The 22,332-nt window shown below is 45.0% G+C and overlaps 1 protein-coding gene across 3 annotated transcripts in view; it reads right to left on the reverse strand.

Moving 5' to 3' along the window:
• Positions 1 to 6,582: 6,582 nt before the first annotated feature.
• The window catches only part of LOC109906719 (rho GTPase-activating protein 6-like), a 79,717-nt gene continuing 63,967 nt past the window's right edge, over positions 6,583 to 22,332 (reverse strand). For 2 of the 3 annotated variants that reach the window (XM_020504576.2, XM_020504578.2), the window contains exons 4-13: positions 16,998 to 17,275; positions 16,667 to 16,862; positions 15,368 to 15,423; positions 13,574 to 13,724; positions 12,897 to 13,045; positions 11,797 to 11,976; positions 9,857 to 9,948; positions 9,422 to 9,675; positions 9,130 to 9,201; positions 6,583 to 9,042 (exon numbers count right to left, since the gene is read on the reverse strand). In XM_020504576.2, coding sequence (XP_020360165.1) covers positions 8,432 to 9,042; positions 9,130 to 9,201; positions 9,422 to 9,675; positions 9,857 to 9,948; positions 11,797 to 11,976; positions 12,897 to 13,045; positions 13,574 to 13,724; positions 15,368 to 15,423; positions 16,667 to 16,862; positions 16,998 to 17,275 — 2,039 coding nt within the window. In that variant the 3' untranslated portion in view covers positions 6,583 to 8,431. The remainder of the gene's footprint in view (positions 9,043 to 9,129; positions 9,202 to 9,421; positions 9,676 to 9,856; positions 9,949 to 11,796; positions 11,977 to 12,896; positions 13,046 to 13,573; positions 13,725 to 15,367; positions 15,424 to 16,666; positions 16,863 to 16,997; positions 17,276 to 22,332) is intronic. The other variant, XM_020504577.2, reaches the window with a different exon arrangement.

The raw sequence follows: 22,332 nt of genomic DNA on the forward strand, positions 1-22,332 counted from the left end.
GTATGTGTTGACACAGTTCATGAATGTATGAAGACATGTTTCAAAAAAACCCAGAGCACTACAGAGCTCTACAATCACAGGCTAGCATTACCTCATAAACCAAAAAATAGAGGCATTGGTTGTAGGACAAATTTCACCTTTGCAAGCAACATGCAGACACTTCACAAAGGGCAGATCCCAGCTGTAACACATCACATTGGCAGTTGGCATAGTGTTTGCATTGGGGGATGTTAGTTAGCGCCATCCTCCCTGCCAGAAATAATAACCTCCTAGTGGGCATCTCCCTGCTGCTGCCCCGCTGGAGGGACCATTCAACCTGATTGTCACAATCAAAACAAAACAGGAAATTGCACTCAGCCAGTCAGAAGCAGCAAGGCTGTCGCCTAGGAAACCGATGGTGCAGTGAAACAGAAAGACACTGCGTGTGCCCCTGATGTGACGCGGTGCTTTTGAAATTGGCTTATCACATCTGTTCATCCAACAGAACACATGGGAACACCCTTGAGAGTATCAAGATGATTGTTTCCTCTACAATGTCATGCTGGCATGGTTCATAGACTTGACTGTGAATCTGAATGGTGTAGAGGAGAGATTGACTGCATCACTATTTGTCTTTGTGAGAGGTATTGACATGCAGAAAACACTGAACTGTCTGTACAAACAGCTAACACACAGCTCAGACATCTTCCACATCAAGTAACTCATGCGAAGCCGTAAAATCCGATAAAAAAAAACCTGAATAAAACAACACCTCAAGGCACAACGCGACAGCGTTACACAGCTAACACACAGCTCAGACACCCGTACAATACATGCCACCAGTGGTCGCTTCCCAGTCCCCAAGACAGAACAGACTCTGGGGAATGTGCAGTACTACGTAGAACTCTCTTCCACATCAAGTAACTCAATTTAAAATCAATTTTTTTTAAACAAATAAAACAACTCCTCATGGAACAATGCGAACTGTGAAGTGTCCCACACACAAACACACACACACGAATACACACTCTAACATACACACAAACACACACACATTGTAATGTTATGGTATTGTGGATTTTATATTGTAATTTGTAATAATAGAGTAATATTGTAATAATGTCTTGTATTTTGCATTGATTTATTTAATGATGTAGGCTGTTGTTGTGTTTTGTTCTGATGTCGTTGTTCTAATCCTCTTCGGACCCCAGGAATAGTAGCTGTTGCTTTGGTAGCAGCTAATGGAGATCCTAATAAATACTACATACTGACATGATAGTTGCATAATGAAAAAATAGGTGCATGTTTTTTGAACTTCAAATGTTGACCATCAAGTTGCATCGGTGCATCTGAATGTTCGAGATCTGTTCACTATACTTTGGCCTATCAACAACGGCTGCCAGAGACAACTACATTTTGCAGCGCTGGGCTACTTCCGAGCATCTAACAGTTCTTCATTCTCTCTGCTTCCCAAGTAAATGCATTGGGAAGGCTAAAGGAGGTTTGAGGGTTATACCTCCACTTCCTGATTTCAGCACTTACTGATCTCCACTTCCTGATTTCAGCACTTACTGACCTCCACTTCCTGATTTCAGCACTTACTGACCTCCACTTCCTGATTTCAGCACTTACTGACCTCCACTTCCTGATTTCAGCACTTACTGACCTCCACTTCCTGATTTCAGCACTTACTGACCTCATCATACAACGCCGAGCTCTGGGAAAACACCTCCATGGAGAACGTGACCATGGTCTGAAGTCACTATTGTCACGCTTCACGGCTGCTGACAGGGAGTGATCAACGACTGGGAAAGGATGTCAAGGGAACTCTGCATGACATGTAATGACATACTGCATATGATCTATGTCTGTCATAGTTCTATGTCATCTGTCATAGTTCAATGTCATCCCATCTGTCATAGTTCTATGTCATATGTTATATAGCATGTTGAGCGTTTGGGTGCTTTGTTTGTTTGCCACCTAGAAGAATGTAATTTATCATAGTGTTTTCTCAGAGGCAGAATCTTGTCAGACCTACTGTATGATCCAGGTACACGAGATGTTGCCCCAACCTACTCTTACCATTGGAAGGTTAAAAATATATCCTGACCTTAGAACAGTTCTTTAGGTCAAACCGAATCACTTCACTATGCTTATAAATGACCAGTTACAGCAGATGTTTCCCCAACCTACTCTTACTATTGAGAGGTCAAATGCAAAAGTGGCCTTGGATTAGTTTAAAGGTGTGAATCATATGAGCCAACCCCCTGAACCCACTGAGCCAAAAACCAAGAACTACACAGGATACTGTCCCACGACATTGATTTCACCCAGAACATTCAATATGTGTTCAGGTGAGAGAGACAGGAAGGACATACCTGAGTTGGCCTTTATTTTCAGCGTGCTCACACAGGACTGTTCCATACTGTAAGGGCCCGCGGTAGGCTTTGATCGGACAAAGAGCAGGATATGGAACACATGTGCTTTCACATGGGGAGGGATCACAGCTGTTTCAGGGCTATCGGTGTTGAGCTGGCCTCTTAGACATCAATGGTGTGTGTGTGTGTGTGTGTGTGTGTGTGTGTGTGTGTGTGTGTGTGTGTGTGTGTGTGTGTGTGTGTGTGTGTGTGTGTGTGTGTGTGTGTGTGTGAAGGGTAAGCAGGGTATCTGTGTGTGTTGGGGGGTCACTGAATGTTTTGATGAGCATGGATACGATGTAAACCATATGTCATGGCTGTCTCAGTCACCAGATCTCAACTGAACATTTATAGGAGATTCTGGAGCGGCGCCTGAGACAGCGTTTTCCACCACCATCAACAGAACACAAAATGATGGAATTTCTCAAGGAAGAATGGTGTCACATTCCTCCAGTAGAATTCCAGACACTTGTAGAATCTATGCCAAAGCGCATTGAAGCTGTTCTGGTGGCTCGCGGTGGCCCAACGGACTATTAAAACAGGTGTGTGTGTGTGTGTGTGTGTGTGTGTGTGTGTGTGTGTGTGTGTGTGTGTGTGTGTGTGTGTGTGTGTGTGTGTGTGTGTGTGTGTGTGTGTGAGTGTGTGTGTGTGTGTGTGTGTGCTTCCATAAGTACAGTATGTTAGCATCAGTATGAACATGTGTAGTCCGTGTTTGCTCTGTATCCCCCGTGGACAATGTTACGGTCGGATGGATACATTTCCCTCCTCCTCTTCTTCCTCATCTTCCTCCACCTCTCCTCCTCTTCCTCTTCCTCCCCTTCTTCCTGATCCTCCTCTTCCTCCTCTCCTTTCTCCTCCTTCTCCCCTCCTTCCAACTCTTCTGCCACCACCTCCTCTTCCTCCTCCTCCTCCTCATCCTCCTTTCTCCTCTCCTTCCTCCTCCTCTTCTTCTTCCTCCTCCCCTCCTTCCTCCTCTTCCTCCACCTCCCCTTCCTCCTCCCCTCTGGCTGCTAACAGAGCTAACAGAGCTCTGAATCGCCCATCTTCCATCCTACTTGCATCCCAGCCCCCCTGATGATGTGCCCATCCACTCTGGGCACTGTTGACATCCAGTCAAATCAGAGTCCCTCCCTGTCCCTGTCCCGACCACCACAACCTCAAACATGATGCAGATGAGCCAGTGGTAAAACACATCTGGACGATTGTTTACTAAGTATTCCAGCGTTCTTGATTCACAACTGGCTTAGGGTTGAATCAAAATGCTGGCCCAAGGTACACAGAGTTATGCAGGCTATTTTGTTCATGTGGAAAACGTTAGTGGGTCTCCTAGGCAAAAACAGTAACAGAACACGAAAATCCATGATATTTAGCATTTTCTCACTGTGTGATAACAATAAGGGACAATTGGGTCAGAAATCTTGATAATAAACAGACAGCTAGCTGCTGGTCCTTTTTGCTAATAAGGTCCTCCTGGGCTCAAACACCCTTCCTTGTGCAACACATGCACACTCACACGCATGCAAACACATGCACACTCACACGCATGCACACACAGTGATGGTGAGGATAAGAGGCTAATTAATGCAGCACCATAACACATGCAAACATTATGTAGAAAAATAGATCCACATATGCTCCATCAAACTAAACACTCCAGTACATCAACGGTTTGTTGACCTCCCACAGCTCACACCAACCAACTGTTTACCCCCCTGCAGCAAGAAATCAAAGGCCAGTCGGCTTATTCTGTTAGGAGGCCATGTCATCACGCTCAGAAAGAAAGCTGCTTTTTATTGGCTATATTTGTTTTCACAGTCCATGCAAAGGCTCTTCAGAACAAAGCTGCTATCCAGAAAACAGACGTGTCCTACGGGCCCAAAAGAGACCGAAGACAAAAGAACCGGGCCTAATATTCATTGGGCACCCACTGGTTGAATCAACATCGTTTCCGCTTCACTTCAATGAAATTACATTGAACCAACGTGGAAAAGCCGTGGAATTGACGTCTGTGTCCAGTGGGATAGTCAAGCATCAGTCCCCATCGCTCTCGCGTTACTAAGGCAGATTGCAAAAAGTGAGTCTTTTTTATATCACAGATTCTGTAAGCAGTCAGCAGCATAGCGACTTTTCACGGTATCCTTTGGTGGGCTCCTTTGAATAACTAGAACATTGAAATAAAACAGAAACAATGCATGGGCAAGCATTCAGTAACAGAGGAAAGCTTCTAAGGAGAAAAGTAATTGTGTGCCATTGTTTGTAGTCATTGTTTGAGCTTCGAACTTACTGGGCTTGTCGGTTTTTGGCCACAAAAGAGCTTTTGTTGTACAACTCCTTTCTAGTTGTGATAGATACCAAACAGTTCACATTACTTCTGGAGGTGGAGAAATACTCAGGAGAGAAGACAGAGTCAGTCAAACCTTCTCCCTGAAGGCACAGGGGTGTGTGTGTTCATCTCTTTGAAGAAGCGTACTTTCACTTGTTTTCTCTCTCTCCTCGGTCTCCCCCTCTCTCTCTTTCTCTCTCTCCATTCTCTCTCCCTCTCCTCTCTCTACCAGTCCCCCCCCCCCACACACACACACATCTCTCCCTCCTTCCCTCCCGCTCTCCCACCAGGAGTGTTTTCCATGAAACAGCGTTGCGTGGGCAGGGTAGCAGAGCGGAGTCGGACCTCAGAGACAGAACAGAACCACCGACGGGCGTGTTCCTTCTCAGAACAAGAACCACTCCTCCTCCACTGGGCTAAGGTTTGAGGTCAGCCTTGGGTCTGGCTCCAGAACCATCTGGTCCCCATGGTTCCACTTTGCAAGAGCCAACGCGGAGACAGAGGGAATTACTGTGGCCTGCATGTGATCATCTGCCTCCACTGTATCTGCTTGTTCTGCAACACTGACAATCTATTACAATGCATGGTTAATGTCAGGTGGACAAGGGCAAATAGCTACACCGCTCCATACCTGTAGAGTATGATCACTGCTTTCCATAGACTAAGATATCCACTGGGAACTAATAGAAAAATGTATCCCTCTCTTAGTAAGTGGTTGATGTCAGTAAGATGTACTCATTGATAACTTGAGAGAGAAAAAAATCAGATGGTCCTCTGAATAGTTAAGTAAATTGATTCATTGTGTCTTGTATCCTTTCTCTCCTTGTGTCTGTGCTTACACCAGGCTAAGGGGAAATTCTGGGGAAAAAAAGGAGGGAAATATTCAGTGGTCTACAGATAGACAGTGATTGGAATTCCGATTGGGTGAACCACAGGCTTTAAAGGAAGTACTTGAATCACATGCTTTGACTGCCGGATTGGATGCCAAACTAGAGGGGATTCTGAACAGTCCATGGGACACTGCACCATTGAATGTCAGCTATCTTCCAGGAAGTCCGTTTTCAGATCATTATACAGTCTGATTGCACAAATCAGAATGATTTTGTTTCATGGAAGCAATTTTCCACAGAAAGCTTAACATCCCTTTGAACTATTTTAAGCTAGGGGATTTGATTCATTTTCAAATGTTCAAAATACTTATAGTTGATGGTTTGCAAGTAATTGCACAAAATGACCTACTGAATAGCTTAATCAATCGTCAAATTATCAAAGAGTCGACCATGTTTCTATGCTGCTCTGACGTCGGTGGGAAATCATTGTGTCTTCTGACCACATCTCACTGGCTGTACTTTACACACGGGAATAGCAGGACATGACCGATTAAGATGTGGGTAATGATCTCCTGGAAGTTAATTGTCAACTCTGTTCTACGCCATAAAACAGATTTAGGACGACTCCTGAGCTCAGTGGGATTTAAAGCCGCCATGCGTGGAACGTTCTCATCTCAGGTTTCTAACATGGAGGTGTTGGTCTTCACTCTTACCTCCTCCCTTCCACACTCTCTCGTTCCGCCCTCTCGCCTCCTCTCTCTTTTCATATGATTTTTCCTCTTTCAAGGTGAAGAATTATATCCAACTATATCCAAATTGTTTTAAAAGAGTGTTGGGTGATAAAGGATGATGTGGAGGATTTAGATACCTTTATAGAATGACCTGTGGACAAGATGACTAAGCAAAAAGATCTAGGGTCCCCTCTTTTGGTTCAAAACTGTTATTACACCGTCAAACATTTTACATTAGGTTACATCGCCACTGGTAAAAGGTGTATCAGGGCACAAGCTGTTAACCAACCAAGTACACAAAACACCTTCTTTCACGTTTAATTCCACCATGGCATATTTAAGACGACACACAATACAAAAGCTGACATCAGGTCAAAACTCGGGCCTTATACATGTGTTTGTAGATTTTTGGGGGGAGTAAAAATTGTTATTTCATATGTTACAGTACTGAACAGACATGATAGTTATTAAGAAAAAAAATTATCTTGGATGACATGCTACAAAAAAAAATCATTGACAACCACAAAGCAATGTGGGGTATCAAATAATTTTCAAAGAGCATGGATCTATGGCATACTTGACTCCAAACACACAGACATTCAGAATAGGGCTTAGAAACACAAGCTGTTGAAAGCGTTTTTTTTATAGAAGTAAAGATGGGACACGTTTTCGAAACAAGTCCTGTCATTTTGTGGGACACTGCAAAGACATGTAGAAATGTGTGAATCCTTGTAAATAATTCCAATGTCTATCACACATCAAATTCCTCTGACATGTGGACGGATTGAAACAAACATAACCACCCAAACTACCATTTGGAAAGTGTGCAATATTTGCCAGCAAATATCCACAAAACTGGGAAATGATCGGAGACTACTAATGTATTTGGGAGCAAAAAGGTAAGTTATAGAGGCAGACAGTGCACGTAATGACAAAAGCAAGAGACGTGTTTGTTTTGTTGTTGAAAAGGAGGAACCCCCAAAAAGTTGGGCAATTCCCAGAGTCCACAGTAGAGTAAGTGCAAATATCTAGTTGAAATCCCATATCAATCAGGCAAATACAGTGAGAGGTAAAGTAATGAACCTGTCAGGCCAGCAATGAACTTGTCTTTTTAATCTGCTTCCAAAAATACTCCTATGCAGCCATTCACCTTGACATCAACCACCTAATGGAATGAGGGAGATCACTGGAATGAATCATGTTGATTTGACCTTGTACGATAAGCCATGCTGTAGCAACCATGGTGAAGTGAAATCCAAAAGCTAAAAGAACAATGTTAACTACGGAATGAGAGAAAGCAGATGAGACTTTATAGACGGCCAAAAAACATTTGATGAAAAGAGAGAGGAAAGGAACTTTGGCACGTGGCACATTACTGTACTGATCGCAATAATAGTTTTCTTTTAGAAGCTTTGACAGACGTTATCTTTTTAAACCGTGTTAAAACCACACAACACAAACATTTAGACAGCCTGTAAAAGGTTTTTGGTTTGCTAGGCAGACCTAAAATGCATTAGAATGCTTATATAGAAACTGTTGCAAAAACTGTACTGTGGGCTCTGTTACTTGGTGACTGACATTGAATAAAACTCTGTTCATACAAACTCGTACGATACTTACCGGGATATATTTTCAGCAAGTAAATACTCTCTGAATAATTAGCAGCGATCACTAATATATGTGATGACTTCAGTAAATATATAAGGGTAGGATTGGTCATGTAAATTGACTGTAGCTTATCAATTGTTGCCATAAATGTTAAACCTTCCTGTCTTCAAAAGTCACCTCTACATATTACATTCAGTTCAATTTAAACTGGGGCCTTATCGAAATGTGGACATGCAGTAATAACTGTGAATCAAATTGATAAACTTGACGTTTGAGGTATGTCTTGCTGACAGTTAGTTTTGATCCTCTCAAACAGCTCAGAGAGAGTATTTAATAACAAGCAAAGGGGTCCCCAGGATACAACATCAATCGCGGATCTATACACAGCAAACAGGAAACACTTGTGACTCCGTACCAAGTCCGTAGTATAGGCAGCAGCTGCACATGTAAACAACCCCATGGCGTCCATGTTTGGGGGGAAGGACGGAGGGGAGGGATGGAGGAAGGGATGGCTAACACTACCCCACGGTCCGATGGTCCAGCTTACACCAGTGTCTCTGGGAGTGTGTCTGCGTTTTCCGAGGACAGGAGTTGCCAGATCTGCCATCTGTCCCTCTGCCAGTCCTGCCACTCCTGGCTCATGGGTACCATGCTGTAAGTGGTGGGGGAGGCTGAGTTCTGTGGCACCGTTGGCCTCCCACCCTGCAGGGGGTGCTGGTGAAGGGGTGCTGCGGGGGAGGGGGAGACAGGCTGGGCTGGTTTAGAGGCAGCAGGGGAGAGCCTGGAGGACGAGCCGCTGTACGGGGGAGGGGGAGGACGCCCTGAGAGGGCGGGACCCGAGTGGGCAGAGTTAGGGCTGGGGATAGCCTGGTGTCTAATGCCCTGGGGGAGGTCCTCTGCGCTGCTGGCTGCTGATTGGCTGTCGGGGTGCGGATGGGGTGGGGTCAAAGGATTGAGGCTCAGCAGGAGGAGCGGCCGTCCCACCTCGCCGTGAGGGCTGCTGCAGACACGTGTCACAGGGGGGTGGGGCCTGCACTCAGCCACGCCCAGCGAGGTCTGTGTCCGTCGTACCACCTGCCTGGCATCGCCTTGGAGACAGTCAAGTCCTTCCTGGGAGCTGCGTGAGCTGCCCTCCGACATGTTACTATGGGAACCTGGAGATACAAATGTCAATGGGAAAAGTCCGAAAACGAAGATAAGTAAAAGACCAAAAATGTGATTGTTACATTTCAACAGCTTACCTGCATAAGGCTGGTCCTTCAGCCCTGGTTTCAGAGTGGAATGCCAGGCTCCCCAGATATTAGCATGCTCCTCTGACATATAGGACATAATGAACATGACCGTGTTTAGGGACCGTCATACTCATCATCATCATCATCATCAAGATTATAATCATCATCATTATCAAGATTATAATCATCCTCATCACCTTCACCACAATCATCATCATCATCATCATCGTCTTAATTATCACCACCACCACCACGATCATATCAACCACAGCTAAGTAAGACTGGACAGTAGTCCTCTCACCTTTTGAGACCCAGGGATTGGACCCATGGGGGTTCCGTGTCCGTCCTTCCACCTGCCTCACCAGGGTGTACTGTTCTGGGACATGAAAGAGCCTCTCTGACCCTGGGCTGGTCCCTTCCCCCGGGTGCTCAGACAGGATGGGGGAGTTGTTGTCATAGGGGGACAGCTCTCCACTGGAGACCTTGTTGGAGTCACTGGATGAGCGCCTCTCGCTCAGGGAGAAAGGATCCTCCGATCGCAACACGTCCGGACTCCTGTGGAGTGGAGGGATGGATGGATGAGGGAGAGAAAAGGATGGGCAGAGAGAATAAAAAGATATTGCCATAGATAATGGGTTCTTCATTTTCTCTCAACAGACATCAGGCTAAGCAACTACTTTCCATGAGCACTCAAAATGTGTGACTGTGATATGTGCAGTGGAAACAATGTACTCACTGTGATGCTTTTCTCCTGAGCAGATAGTCTACCACATCAGGATCAGACTCCAGTAAAGTCATTAGGACCTCATTCTGCAGGTCGGGGGGCACCTACACACAGATAACCACAGACATAACCAAACATGTACAAAAAAAAACGGTTTATGTATGTAATGGCAGTTGATGGAGCACTAGGGGGTGCTATTGTCCAAGACAACCTCATGGTGAAAGTGAGTCTAACTTTTTCCATTTTCACGTTCAGTGACCACAAGCCAATCAATACATGAACACATATGGATCCATGTTTAGCAAGGAAGGGCAACTGGTGGCCAACAAAAATACTTTTTCGAAACTTGGTTGTACATCAGCAGTCACTCTATTATCCCATTGATGATCAGTTATCATATTAAAAACGGCAAACATTTCCCTCCATCCTATGAGAAAATATGTAGAATTGCAGGAAATTAGCTGTAAAACTGCACATTTGTCTCTCCGCCCCATGGCAAAATGATTAGAATTACATTAAATTAGTTATAAAATTGCTAAATCTTCTCTCTGCCCCATGGCAAAATGTGCGGAATTGCAGGAAAATAACTTGAAAAATAACATTTACTCTGACCCACGAGCCACTGCAGCCCCTCATAATGAGTTCCCGATTTTTTTGTTGCCCCCATCAAAGTTTCCCATCCCTGATGTATAGTGTCTGGGCAATGGGCAATAAAATACAAGGGTAATAAAAGAAGTGATTTGGCAATGAAGCACGACAGTCCAAACACATCCAACTAAAGAGCTACAAACATCTTTATTGGTTTACGTCAGGACCTTCAGCAAACAACCCAGCCCAGTCGAAAAACACGAGGGATAACATTTCAGAACCTAACAAGACCTCTTTCCATTGTCCCGCCACTACCCTGAATTCCATGATCTGAGCGGAGGGGAAAACAACCTATGCAAAGTTCAACGAATACAACTTCTGTTCAGGGAAATGGTGGTGGTGGTGTTGGAAAAATCAGTGCAAGGGATTGGCCCATAAGTCCCTCTGGCACTGTCTCAGATGTCTGTGATCTGTAGTGGTCCTGAACTGGGCCCTAAGGCCTTTAATCAGGTCCAGGATCAGCTCTAACAGCACTAACAAAGGCCCACAGAGCTTTGTTTTCATTCTATAAGACAGAGCCATTGTCTGGTAAAGCCTGGAGATTCTCTAACTTAAACACAGGCTCTGTCCCATATGGCACTGTATTCCCTGTGAGCCCTGGTCAAAGGTAGTACACTATATAGGGTACAGGGTGCCATTTGGGATGCAGGTATATTTTACTGAGTGGCACTGCTAGGGAGGGAGGGAGGGAGGGAGGGAGAGAGGGAGGGAGGGAGGGAGGGAGGGAGGGAGGGAGGGAGGGAGGGAGGGAGGGAGGGAGGGAGGGAGGGAGGGAGGGAGGGAGGGAGGGAGGGAGGGAGGGATGTGTGATGAAAGAGGACAGGCAGAGGTAATGGAAATTGAATGGATGTATATGGACCCAGGACATAGAGAGATCATCAAATGTGTCAGTGCTAAGCCCATGTATTTGACATGGTAACTACATAAACAGATTTGAGTTTACACAATGTAGGTTATGCAGTTGTTGCAACTTCTCTACAACTGCGTCACCTCACCTGTATGTAGTGTATACAATGAACTCACAAGGGAGTCTTACTTACTGGCCAATCTAAGTGATAATTAATTGTAGCTTGTTTGCTGGCTATTACGAATACATTACTGTAAAAACACAGTACCTGCCTGTCCAATTACCATACAAGTGCAAGGTTGTATTATAAAGAGTGACTAAACAGGAGAGTGGGTAGGATATCCACACACACACACACACACACACACACACACACACACACACACACACACACACACACACACACAGTATGTTTATATCTTTATTCAAACACAGACACAAGGAACCCCCCACACACCATGAAGAGGGAGTGGAAGGTTGTGATCATCCTCTGGAGGACAGCGATAACAGCAGTGCTCTCCTCTGCACGGGCCGAACTCTGCACACTGAACTCCTTGTCTGAACTCTTCTGCTTGTGGAGGAGGTTGGGACCAAAGATGGTGGCCAGGTTCAGAGAGGTCATCTTGTTCCCCGTCACCTGGAGGAGATGAGGACATAGGAATAACAATAATGCCAGCTGCTTATCAAACAGTTATATCTAAACAACTGACAGTACAGGGAGTGCATTCAGTTTTACTGTGTCCTGTAGGTGATTCCTGCATACAGTAGCATGGAATCACATACTAGACAAACAAGTGCAATTGATTGTCTTTAACAAAGAGACACACCATGGAAAACAATTCCTTTTTCATTATACTTCCTGATTTAAAAAAAAATATTTGACCAAATATAACAATATATTGACCTCATAGAATACCATATTAACCTCATAGATTATTATATTGACCTCATAGAATACCATATTGACCTCATAGACTAATATATTGACCTCATAGAATACTATATTGACCTAAGAGAATGCTATATTGACCTCAGAGAATACTATACTAATAGAATACCATTTTGATCTCATAGAATACTATATTGACTCAAAGACTACTATACCGAATAGAATACTATATTGACCTCATAGACTACTATATTGACCTCATAGAATACTATATTGAATTTCCTTTTATTTTCATTGAGTGCTTCAGGAAAATAACTAGTTAAACAGATTGGACAACTACCATGACGAACAAGAGACCAAATCAGTCACTGTGCGTCAGAGGGACACAATTACATGACAATGTTTTGATTGCGCGTTCCTGAGAGTTAGAGACCTATAGTCTCGGTGCGAGTTAGAGACCTATAGTCTCGGTGCGAGTTAGAGACCTAGTCTCAGTGCGAGTCAGGGAGGGAGGAACCTATACTGTTGAAACGGCAGCTTGACGCCGGTTACACACCTATCCAATCCTCTCAGATCTAGTTTCTAGGGAGGTCTAGGGGGTAGGGGCTTGTGGTTGTTTTGGGAATAATGGGGAGCGGTGGGGGTAACAGGGGGGGTCTTCGACTCACCTCCTGTCCGTCTTTGTCCTGGCTGTCGTGGGCGTGGTTGGCCACGGTAGAGAGGAACTGCAGGAGGCGGTGCAGCGTGTCGCTGTTACAGGCTGGCAGCAGGTAAACCAGGAGCTGGGTGGCGCTCCACTGCTCCTCACAGTCCAGCACTACAGAGAAACAGGACAGGAGTCAGGGATTAGAGGTTACAGTTTAGAGGTCAGGGTGTCTCTGTTACAGGCTGGCAGCAGGTAAACCAGGAGCTGGGTGGCACTCTGCTGCTCCTCACAGTCCAGCACTACAGAGGAACAGGACAGGGGTCAGGGGTTAGATGTCAGGGGTTAAGAGTGAAGATTCGGTCTAAATCATTAGAAATATGTCACACTCTGACATACAGTGCATACACATAGCCAAATATACATGCATAGACATACATGTAGACAACGACAATCACATACACAACATTTGGCACAATGTGTGCACTCTGGTAGGCTAAAGCCTAACATTTACAGAGCATACAACATGTCTGTGTGTCATTGACTCAAGTATACACTCTTAAGTGTGGGTTTAGCGCAATCTGAGGGTGTGTCCTACTGAAAGAGGCCAACCAAGGTGATTGGGCCTAGGGAAAAGAGTGAGTCTACTACTGCACACACAGAGAGTAGTATTCATAAGTAGTGAAGTTGATGTGTCCTCACACATGGTGTTTATGAAGGCAGTGTAGAGCTCCTTGGTGAGGAGAGGGTCAGGCATGTCTCTGAGGAACTCCTTGAGCAGCGCGGCCACGTCGTGGACACTGTGCTCCTCATCCAACTGGACGTCCACTCCCCGGTCAAACTCCTCCCTCAACTAAGAGTACAGAGTTAAACAGAACATGAGATATACCGTGTAGTCCACATACTTTACTGTTTACAGCGACTACAGTTAGAAAGTGAACTCAGAGAAACACTCAAACAGATTCACATAAATACATTCCACACACATTACGGGGACACACAGATACACACAGATATACACAGATATACACAGGTATGAACACACCAGGTGTGACCTTGGCGGTGAAAACATTCTCACAGGTAGTCCTGGTCCAACCGGTTCTGTTCCCATACTGTATCAACCTACTTACTCCACAATCTGACCCCTAGCATTACTCAGGATTAAAATGGGTCCACTTTGTCCAGTAAGATAAGCATTATAACCAAGTATTGTATTTGATTAAGCATTATATCAAAGTGTGACTATAGCTTGTGTTTTTTAACAAACTTTGTTACAGATCTAAATGATGTCAGGAAGTAGCTAATATAGGTACTTCCTTAAGTGAGCGATGGTTGAGATTTAAGTAACCTTAAGTGATGTCGATGATCTAGTCTGTTCTTTTTCCAGTCAGCAAACTACAGTGAGAAGTCATGTAAATTGTCTCACATGGTGACAATTTGATTCAACTCGCTGAGAGCATTGTATTCCCTCAAACGGTGAGATGTTGAAAATAAAAAATAAATTCCCCACCATAGAACGGAAACAACACCATTTAAGACTGAGACTGAAACCGGCTGGCACCAGTGCTTGTTTTTGCTGACTTGAATGAAAGATTAAGATCTGCCATTGTGAGTGTTGCGTATGAGCTACGCAAACAGAGAACACAAGAAGTCCAAACTCGGAGAACACAACTCAGAAAACACTCAAATCTCCTTTAAACAAAGACATTGTCCAAGAACAACACTAAAAACGAATGGAGTTTTCTGCCACAATAACCAAAAACAAATGTTCAACTGACATTAAAAAAAAGGAGGGAAAGAAATTTATGGCGAGCAAAATAAGACTAGAGAGTAAAACCACACCTGGACGATATAGTCAAAACATACCTGTCCATGTAATCTGATTCATTATGATATAAAAGGCTAATCTGATCCTAGATCAGCACTGGGATGGAAATTGAATACAGGCCCTGGGATGGAAATGAATGCTAAAAGCCCTGCTTGAATTACAAATATGGCATTAAGGCTCAACTGCGTCCCTTTGTAGAGCAGGGCCACGGCTACAGAGGAGCCTGGCTCTTCAGCCCGAGAGACAAGTTAATTTGCTCTGCTTCCTTTAATAACGTACGCTGAACTAATGCTAAGTGGATGTGTATTCTCCGCAGCGGCGGCAATATCAAAACCAATGCATGAATATAAATATATTCTGTTAATATATCTGAATTTTAATAGCTTCTATCTATATCACAGTATGCAGAAATATAAGGTCATTAGCATGGGCCCCTGTAAAAAAAAAAAAAAGTACTTATGAAACCATATAGTCAACCAGAACAGTCAATTCATAAAATGTGTAGTTCATGACAATCAATGCTTCAACTAAGTTAACACCACAAGATCACCTATTAATAAGATTCATTCAGTTGTAAATTGTCGCCGCCCACTCACGGTGAGCTGAAACAACAGCGTTGTGCAGCAACGTGTGAGAGGTATCAAAAAGTGCCTCTCCCAGGTTCTCACCTGCCTCACTCTCTTCTTGGAGCTCCCCACTCGGAATATCCCCACCGTCTGAAGACCTGTAGGAAGAAACAGCGGAGGACATAAGTGAGCGTCATCCTCCACTGGTCAAAGAGACACTCAGGCCGAATAATCAAAGATGTGGGGCTGGTTGGGCAGTGCAGGTCAGGGTAAAGATGTGGGGCTGGTTGGGCAGTGCAGGTCAGGGTAAAGATGTGGGGCTGGTTGGGCAGTGCAGGTCAGGGTAAAGATGTGGGGCTGGTTGGGCAGTGCAGGTCAGGGTAAAGATGTGGGGCTGGTTGGGCAGTGCAGGGTGGGGTAAAGATGTGGGGCTGGTTGGGCAGTGCAGGGCGGGGTAAAGACGTGGGGCTGGTTGGGCAGTACAGGGCAGGGCAGGGTAAAGATGTGGGGCTGGTTGGGCAGTGCAGGGCAGGGTAAAGATGTGGGGCTGGTTGGGCAGTGCAGGGTAAAGATGTGGGGCTGGTTGGGCAGTGCAGGGTGGGGTAAAGATGTGGGGCTGGTTGGGCAGTGCAGGGTAAAGATGTGGGGCTGGTTGGGCAGTGCAGGTCAGGGTAAAGATGTGGGGCTGGTTGGGCAGTGCAGGTCAGGGTAAAGATGTGGGGCTGGTTGGGCAGTGCAGGTCAGGGTAAAGATGTGGGGCTGGTTGGGCAGTGCAGGTCAGGGTAAAGATGTGGGGCTGGTTGGGCAGTGCATGGCAGGGTAAAGATGTGGGGCTGGTTGGGCAGTGCAGGGTGGGGTAAAGATGTGGGGCTGGTTGGGCAGTACATGGCAGGGTAAAGATGTGGGGCTGGTTGGGCAGTGCAGGGCAGGGTAAAGATGTGGGGCTGGTTGGGCAGTGCAGGGCGGGGTAAAGATGTGGGGCTGGTTGGGCAGTGCAGGGCAGGGTAAAGATGTGGGGCTGGTTGGGCAGTGCAGGTCAGGGTAAAGATGTGGGGCTGGTTGGGCAGTGCAGGGCGGGGTAAAGATGTGGGGCTGGTTGGGCAGGGCAGGGCAGGGTAAAGATGTGGGGCTGGTTGGGCAGTGCAGGGTGGGGTAAAGACCTGGGGCTGGAAACTCCAACAGACTGCACCCTGTAGGGTCAGATCGGGTGAGTGATCCCGGACAAAGACCAGGATTTTGAAGACAGGAATAGAGCCATGTCCAGCACATAGGAAACATTTTGAAACAGGGAGGTGCTACCTGTGCTCGTTTTTGTTTTCCTTTGCAAAACCTTTTGCTATATTGTGCCCTACTGAACAGGCCCCAGGTCTGGTCAGTGAGAGGGGCTGTATTCATTCGTACCATACTTCTCCAGGTGCTGGCAGCAGCTGTCCACTAGGCGAGGCACCTGTCTGTAGATAGGGTTCAGGCTCATCCTCTTGTCCCGGTGCTTCTCCTTCTTGCTGGGTGCTTCAGCGGGCAGAGAGAGCTGCAGCGCCTCCAACAGGCGGGATTGGTTATTGTCCAGGTCTGTGATGGAGTCCACTGACATGCCCCCCTGCAGACAACAATGAGAGCATTATCAAACTGACGTCTACTTGAGGTCACAGACACACACACAGACACACACACGCACAATGATGGAGTGTGTGCATGGAGTTGGTACAGTAAGCGTGTGGGGGGAGACCCTCACCCTCCTGCGCGCCCGCGGGGCAGCCTCGGGCGTGTTGGGCGACGTGGACTCGTTAGCTGTCTCCGAGGTGGAGCTGAGGGAGGAGTTACTGCTGGACAGCTCCTTATTGGTGGACCTCTTGGTGGCAAACTGCAGGATGGACGACACCAGGTCCGACGGGTCCTTATGCTCCTCCCTGTGAGGAGGGTCCTGACGCAGGCCGTCCTGGCGCTGCCTGTGGGTCCGGTCGTTGGCGATTACCTGGGACAGGGCCATACCGAAGGCCTGGGGGATGCATTCTGGAAGGGGAGGGGGAGAGAGGAATGTAAATACCATATTCTCAGGGAGAGAGAGAGAGCGAGAGAGTGAGAGAGAGAGTGTGTGTGTGTGTGTTTGGTCGTGTGTGGATGAAAGATGTGTGCCGCCCTCTGTGTGAATGTGTTTGTGCGTGAACGATCGAGATCCTTAGATTACGATCGTTACTGTTTTGATTGTTCTGTGATTACTCATTGAATATTTGGACGCAGGTGTTGTTGCACACGTATGCACGTATTCTACTACATCATCTTTACTTTGAGACATTGACAGGCCCACAAGAGAAAATGGAGACATTCTTAACGTGAGCTATAATAGTGAGAGAGAAAAAATATCACAAATAATGTTTTAACGGAAATTCAATTCACACAATGGAAAGAGAAGGGATTAGCGGAAATTCAATTCACACTACAGAAAGAGAAGGGATTAACGGAAATTCAATTCACTCTACAGAAAGAGAAGGGATTAACGGAAATGTAATTGACACTACAGAAAGAGAAGGGATTAACGGAAATGTAATTGACACTACAGAAAGAGAAGGGATTAACGGAAATGTAATTGACACTACAGAAAGAGAAGGGATTAACGGAAATGTAATTGACACTACAGAAAGAGAAGGGATTAACGGAAATGTAATTGACACTACAGAAAGAGAAGGGATTCATTGAAATGTAATTGACACTACAGAAAGAGAAGGGATACATTGAAATGTAATTGACACTACAGAAAGAGAAGGGATTCATTGAAATGTAATTGACACTACAGAAAGAGAAGGGATTCATTGAAATGTAATTGACACTACAGAAAGAGAAGGGACTCATTGAAATGTAATTGACACTACAGAAAGAGAAGGGATACATTGAAATGTAATTGACACTACAGAAAGAGAAGGGATACATTGAAATGTAATTGACACTACAGAAAGAGAAGGGACTCATTGAAATGTAATTGACACTACAGAAAGAGAAGGGATTCATTGAAATGTAATTGACACTACAGAAAGAGAAGGGATTAAGCTAAAAACAAATGGCTGTTTACAGAGTTCGTTTATCGCAGCTCAGGATTATCAACATGAAACAAATCACCAATTAAACATTACAAGATACCATCTGTGTTTCGATGAACATGCCAAAAAGAGATTACTACACATGCTACGAATAAAACAGATGAAACTAAATCTCATAAAACGTCTCATCCAGCCTATATTGTCCCATAAATAAGTCAACAAGGAACCATTTCTTAACAGTACGTCTGTTTAAGACTTCTCTGCACATTAGCCAGGTGGTCTTTGATCCCAGTGAACAATAAAGCCTGTCCAGCTACAAGTCATTTTTAGAACAGGCTCACGGCAGTCTCGTAAACTCAGTTAACAGCGTCCGTGTGATCTGGCTCTACTCTAGGCCTGTTCTCATTCTCTGTCTAGGAGAGAAACTAAACTATTTTAGTTTGAGAACTCAAAATGAGCACTAAAATCAACTACCGTTACAGCCTTCAGAGCAAGTGCGTCTCCAAAACTGGTGGTAGAAGGCTACATTATAAACAGATCCCTCTCAGGAGTGAGTTTGACGCAGTGTGTACACTACTGTAAGTTCATTTACTATGGTTGTCTGAACAGCTGAGAGAGAGGCTGCTCCAGAGGCCCGTATGGAATCACATCAACCCAGTGGACCACAGCACATGCCACATCATCACACATGTCCCACTCTGGTGACAGACTGAGCCAGAGCTTTGAGACAACACAGGACAGCTGGGATAGAGAGGGGGGAGAGAGAGAGATGGGGGGAGGGATGCAGGGAGAGAGGGGAGAGGGAAGGAAGCAGGGAGAGAGAGCGGGAGGGAGAAAGAGGGATGGAAGTAAGGAGAGTGAGAGAGAGAGAGGGGGGAGAGAAGCAGGGAGGGAGAATGAGCGAGTCATCATGTACTAAACAACCATATATGCTAGGTGACACAGTCCACTCTCTCTACAACCACACACTTTGAGAATGTTTACTTAAACACACACACACACATGCATTCGCACATGAATACATACACACACACACCCTAATGACAAAGCATTTGGCAGCCTGCATGTTCACAGCCACTATGGTTCTAACCCAGTACCTCAGGGGAATGTTTCATCGACCGCCGACCTCTCCCACAGTGAGTTTACATGACATGAGAAACTGAGAATGGGACTGCTGCTGTGATGAATTATTTACATACAGTACCAGTCAAACGTTTGGACACACCTACTCGTTCAAGGGTTTTTGGTTATTTTTAATATTTTCTACATTGTAGAATAATAGTGACGACATCAAAACTATGAAATAACACATATGGAATCATGTAGTAACCAAAACAGTGTTAAACAAATCAAAATATATGTTATACAGTGGGGCAAAAAGTATTTAGTCAGCCACCAATTGTGCAAGTTCTCCCACTTAAAAAGATGAGAGAGGCCTGTAATTTTCACCATAGGTACACTTCAACTATGACAGACAAAATGATTTTAAAAAATCCAGAAAATCACATTGTAGGATTTTTTATGAATTTATTTGCAAATGATGGTGGAAAAAAAGTATTTGGTCAATAACAAAAGTTTATCTCAATACTTTGTTATAAACCCTTTGTTGTCAATGACAGAGGTCAAACGTTTTCTGTAAGTCTTCACAAGGTTTTCACTCACTGTTGCTGGTAGTTGAAGTGTACCCACAATTGGTGGCTGACTAAATACTTTTTTTGCCCCACTGTAAGTAGCCACATTTTGCCTTGATGACAGCTTTGCACACTCTTGGCATTCTCTCAACCAGATTCATGAGGTAGTCACTTGGAATGCCTTTTGATTAACAGGTGTGCCTTGTTAAAAGTACATTTGTGGAATTTCTTTCCTTCTTAATGCGTTTGAGCCAATCAGTTGTGGTGTGACGAGGTAGCGGTGGTATACAGAAGATAGCCCTATTTGGTAAAAGACCAAGTCCATATTATGGCAAGAACAGCTCAAATAAGCAAAGAGAAATGACCGTCCATTTACTTTAAGACATGAAGGTCAGTCAATCCGGAAAATGTCGAGAGCTTTGTAAGTTTCTTCAAGCGCAGTTGCAAAAACCATCAAGCGCTATGATATAACTGGCTCTCGGTGAGGACCGCCAAAGGCAAGGAAGACCCAGAGTTTCATCTGCGGCAGAGTATAAGTTCATTAGAGTTACCAGCCTCAGAAATTGCAGCCCAAAGAAATGCTTCACAGAGTTCAAGTAACAGAACAAAACAATACAGTATAAACATGACGTTCTGTAGAGCTCACAGGCATCAACACAAAAACAAGATCCCACAAAAACCCAGTGGAAAAGGCTGCCTAAATATGATCCCCAATCAGAGACAACGATTGGGAACCACACCAGGCCAACATAGAAATACAAAAACTAGAGTACCCACCCTAGTCACACCCCGACCTAACCAAATGAGAGATTAAAAGGCTCTCTAAGGTCAGGGTGTGACATTAACATTTAAATTACATTCTTTCAGAGTCCTGTGTAGTATTTTAGTATAGTTTTGATACTTTCTGCAAGGCAATTGATTAGCATTAAAAATCTTTGTGGCTGGAGCCTCCCGAGTGGAGCAGAGGTCTAAGACACTGCATCATAGTGCAAACTGCGTTGCTACAGATGCTGGTTTGAGACCCGTGCCGGCCGTGACTGGGAGACCCATGAGGCGACGCACAATTGCATCGGGCCGCTTCTGGGGGATTCTGGTAAGAAGCCTGCAAAGTCGGCTGAATTCCAGTAGACGGCCGAGTCCGACACCCGATTCCGGGCTGATTCAATCAATTCAAGACCCCGAAAGAGGGCCACTTCTAGGCTGATTCTTCATTGCTAGCTGGGATTAGACCGGTTGAATTCTGTCTTTTGGTCTGATGAGTCCAAATTCTTGATCTTTGGTACCAACCGCTGTGTCTTTGTGAGATGTAGAGTAAGTGAACGGATGATCTCTGCATGTGTAGTTCCCACCGTGAAGCATGGAGGAGGAGGTGTGATAGTGTGGGGGTGCTTTGCTGGTGACACTGTCAATGATTTATTTAGATTTCAAGGCACACTTAACCAGCATGTTCAACACAGCATTCTGCAGCGATACACCATCCCATCTGGTTTGCGCTTAGTGGGACAATCGTTTGTTTTTCAACAGGACAATGAACCAACACACCTCCAGGCTGTGTAAGGGCTATTTGACCAAGAAGGACAGTGATGGAGTGTTGCATCAGATGACCTGGCCTCCACAATCACCCGACCTCAACCCAATACAGATGGTTTGGGATGAGTTGGACCGCAGAGTGAAGGGAAAGCAGTCAACAAGGGCTCAGCATATGTGGGATTGCTGGAAATTCCATGTGAAGCTGGTTGAGAGAATGCCAAGAGTGTGCAAAGCTGTCATCAACGCAAAGGGTGGCTACTATATATAACATATATTTTGATTTGTTTAACACTTTTTTGGTTACTACATAATTCCATGTGTTATTTCATAGTGTTGATGTCTTCATTACTATTCTACAATGTAGAAAATAGTAAAATAAAAAATATATATTGAATGAGTAGGTGTATCCAAACTTTGGGCTGGTACTGTGTACAACAGGCAGAGCTGATGTTGATGTTACTGTTGCCCACCAGCATCAAAGAGAACCTGAAATACATGCATGTTTACATCGAATAAACTGACTGCAAGGAAAGTTCCCCACAGCTTGTGAGCAAATGTGGAAGATACTTGGAGTGGTTTTTACATCTCTATTGGAGAGTTACCTTCCATCAGATCTGTAGTTAGCACATTGCCAAATATGCCGTCTGTGATGCAGGCACAGTGGCTGTATTTCAGCCCAGTCCCCTTACAAGGAGTCGCTCCACTTTGCTAAAAATATCCCTCCTCCTCCCCTAGTAAATATGTCTGTATTTTGATAGCCACTCTGCTATTCACCTGGGGCTGAGGCTACACTTTAAAAAAAGGTGCTATCTAGAACCTTAAAGGGTTCTTCAGCAGTCCCCAATGGAGAACCCTTTTTGGTTCTGAGGCAAAA

This window comes from Oncorhynchus kisutch, linkage group LG16 (assembly GCF_002021735.2).
Source record: "Oncorhynchus kisutch isolate 150728-3 linkage group LG16, Okis_V2, whole genome shotgun sequence".
NCBI lineage: Eukaryota > Metazoa > Chordata > Actinopteri > Salmoniformes > Salmonidae > Oncorhynchus > Oncorhynchus kisutch.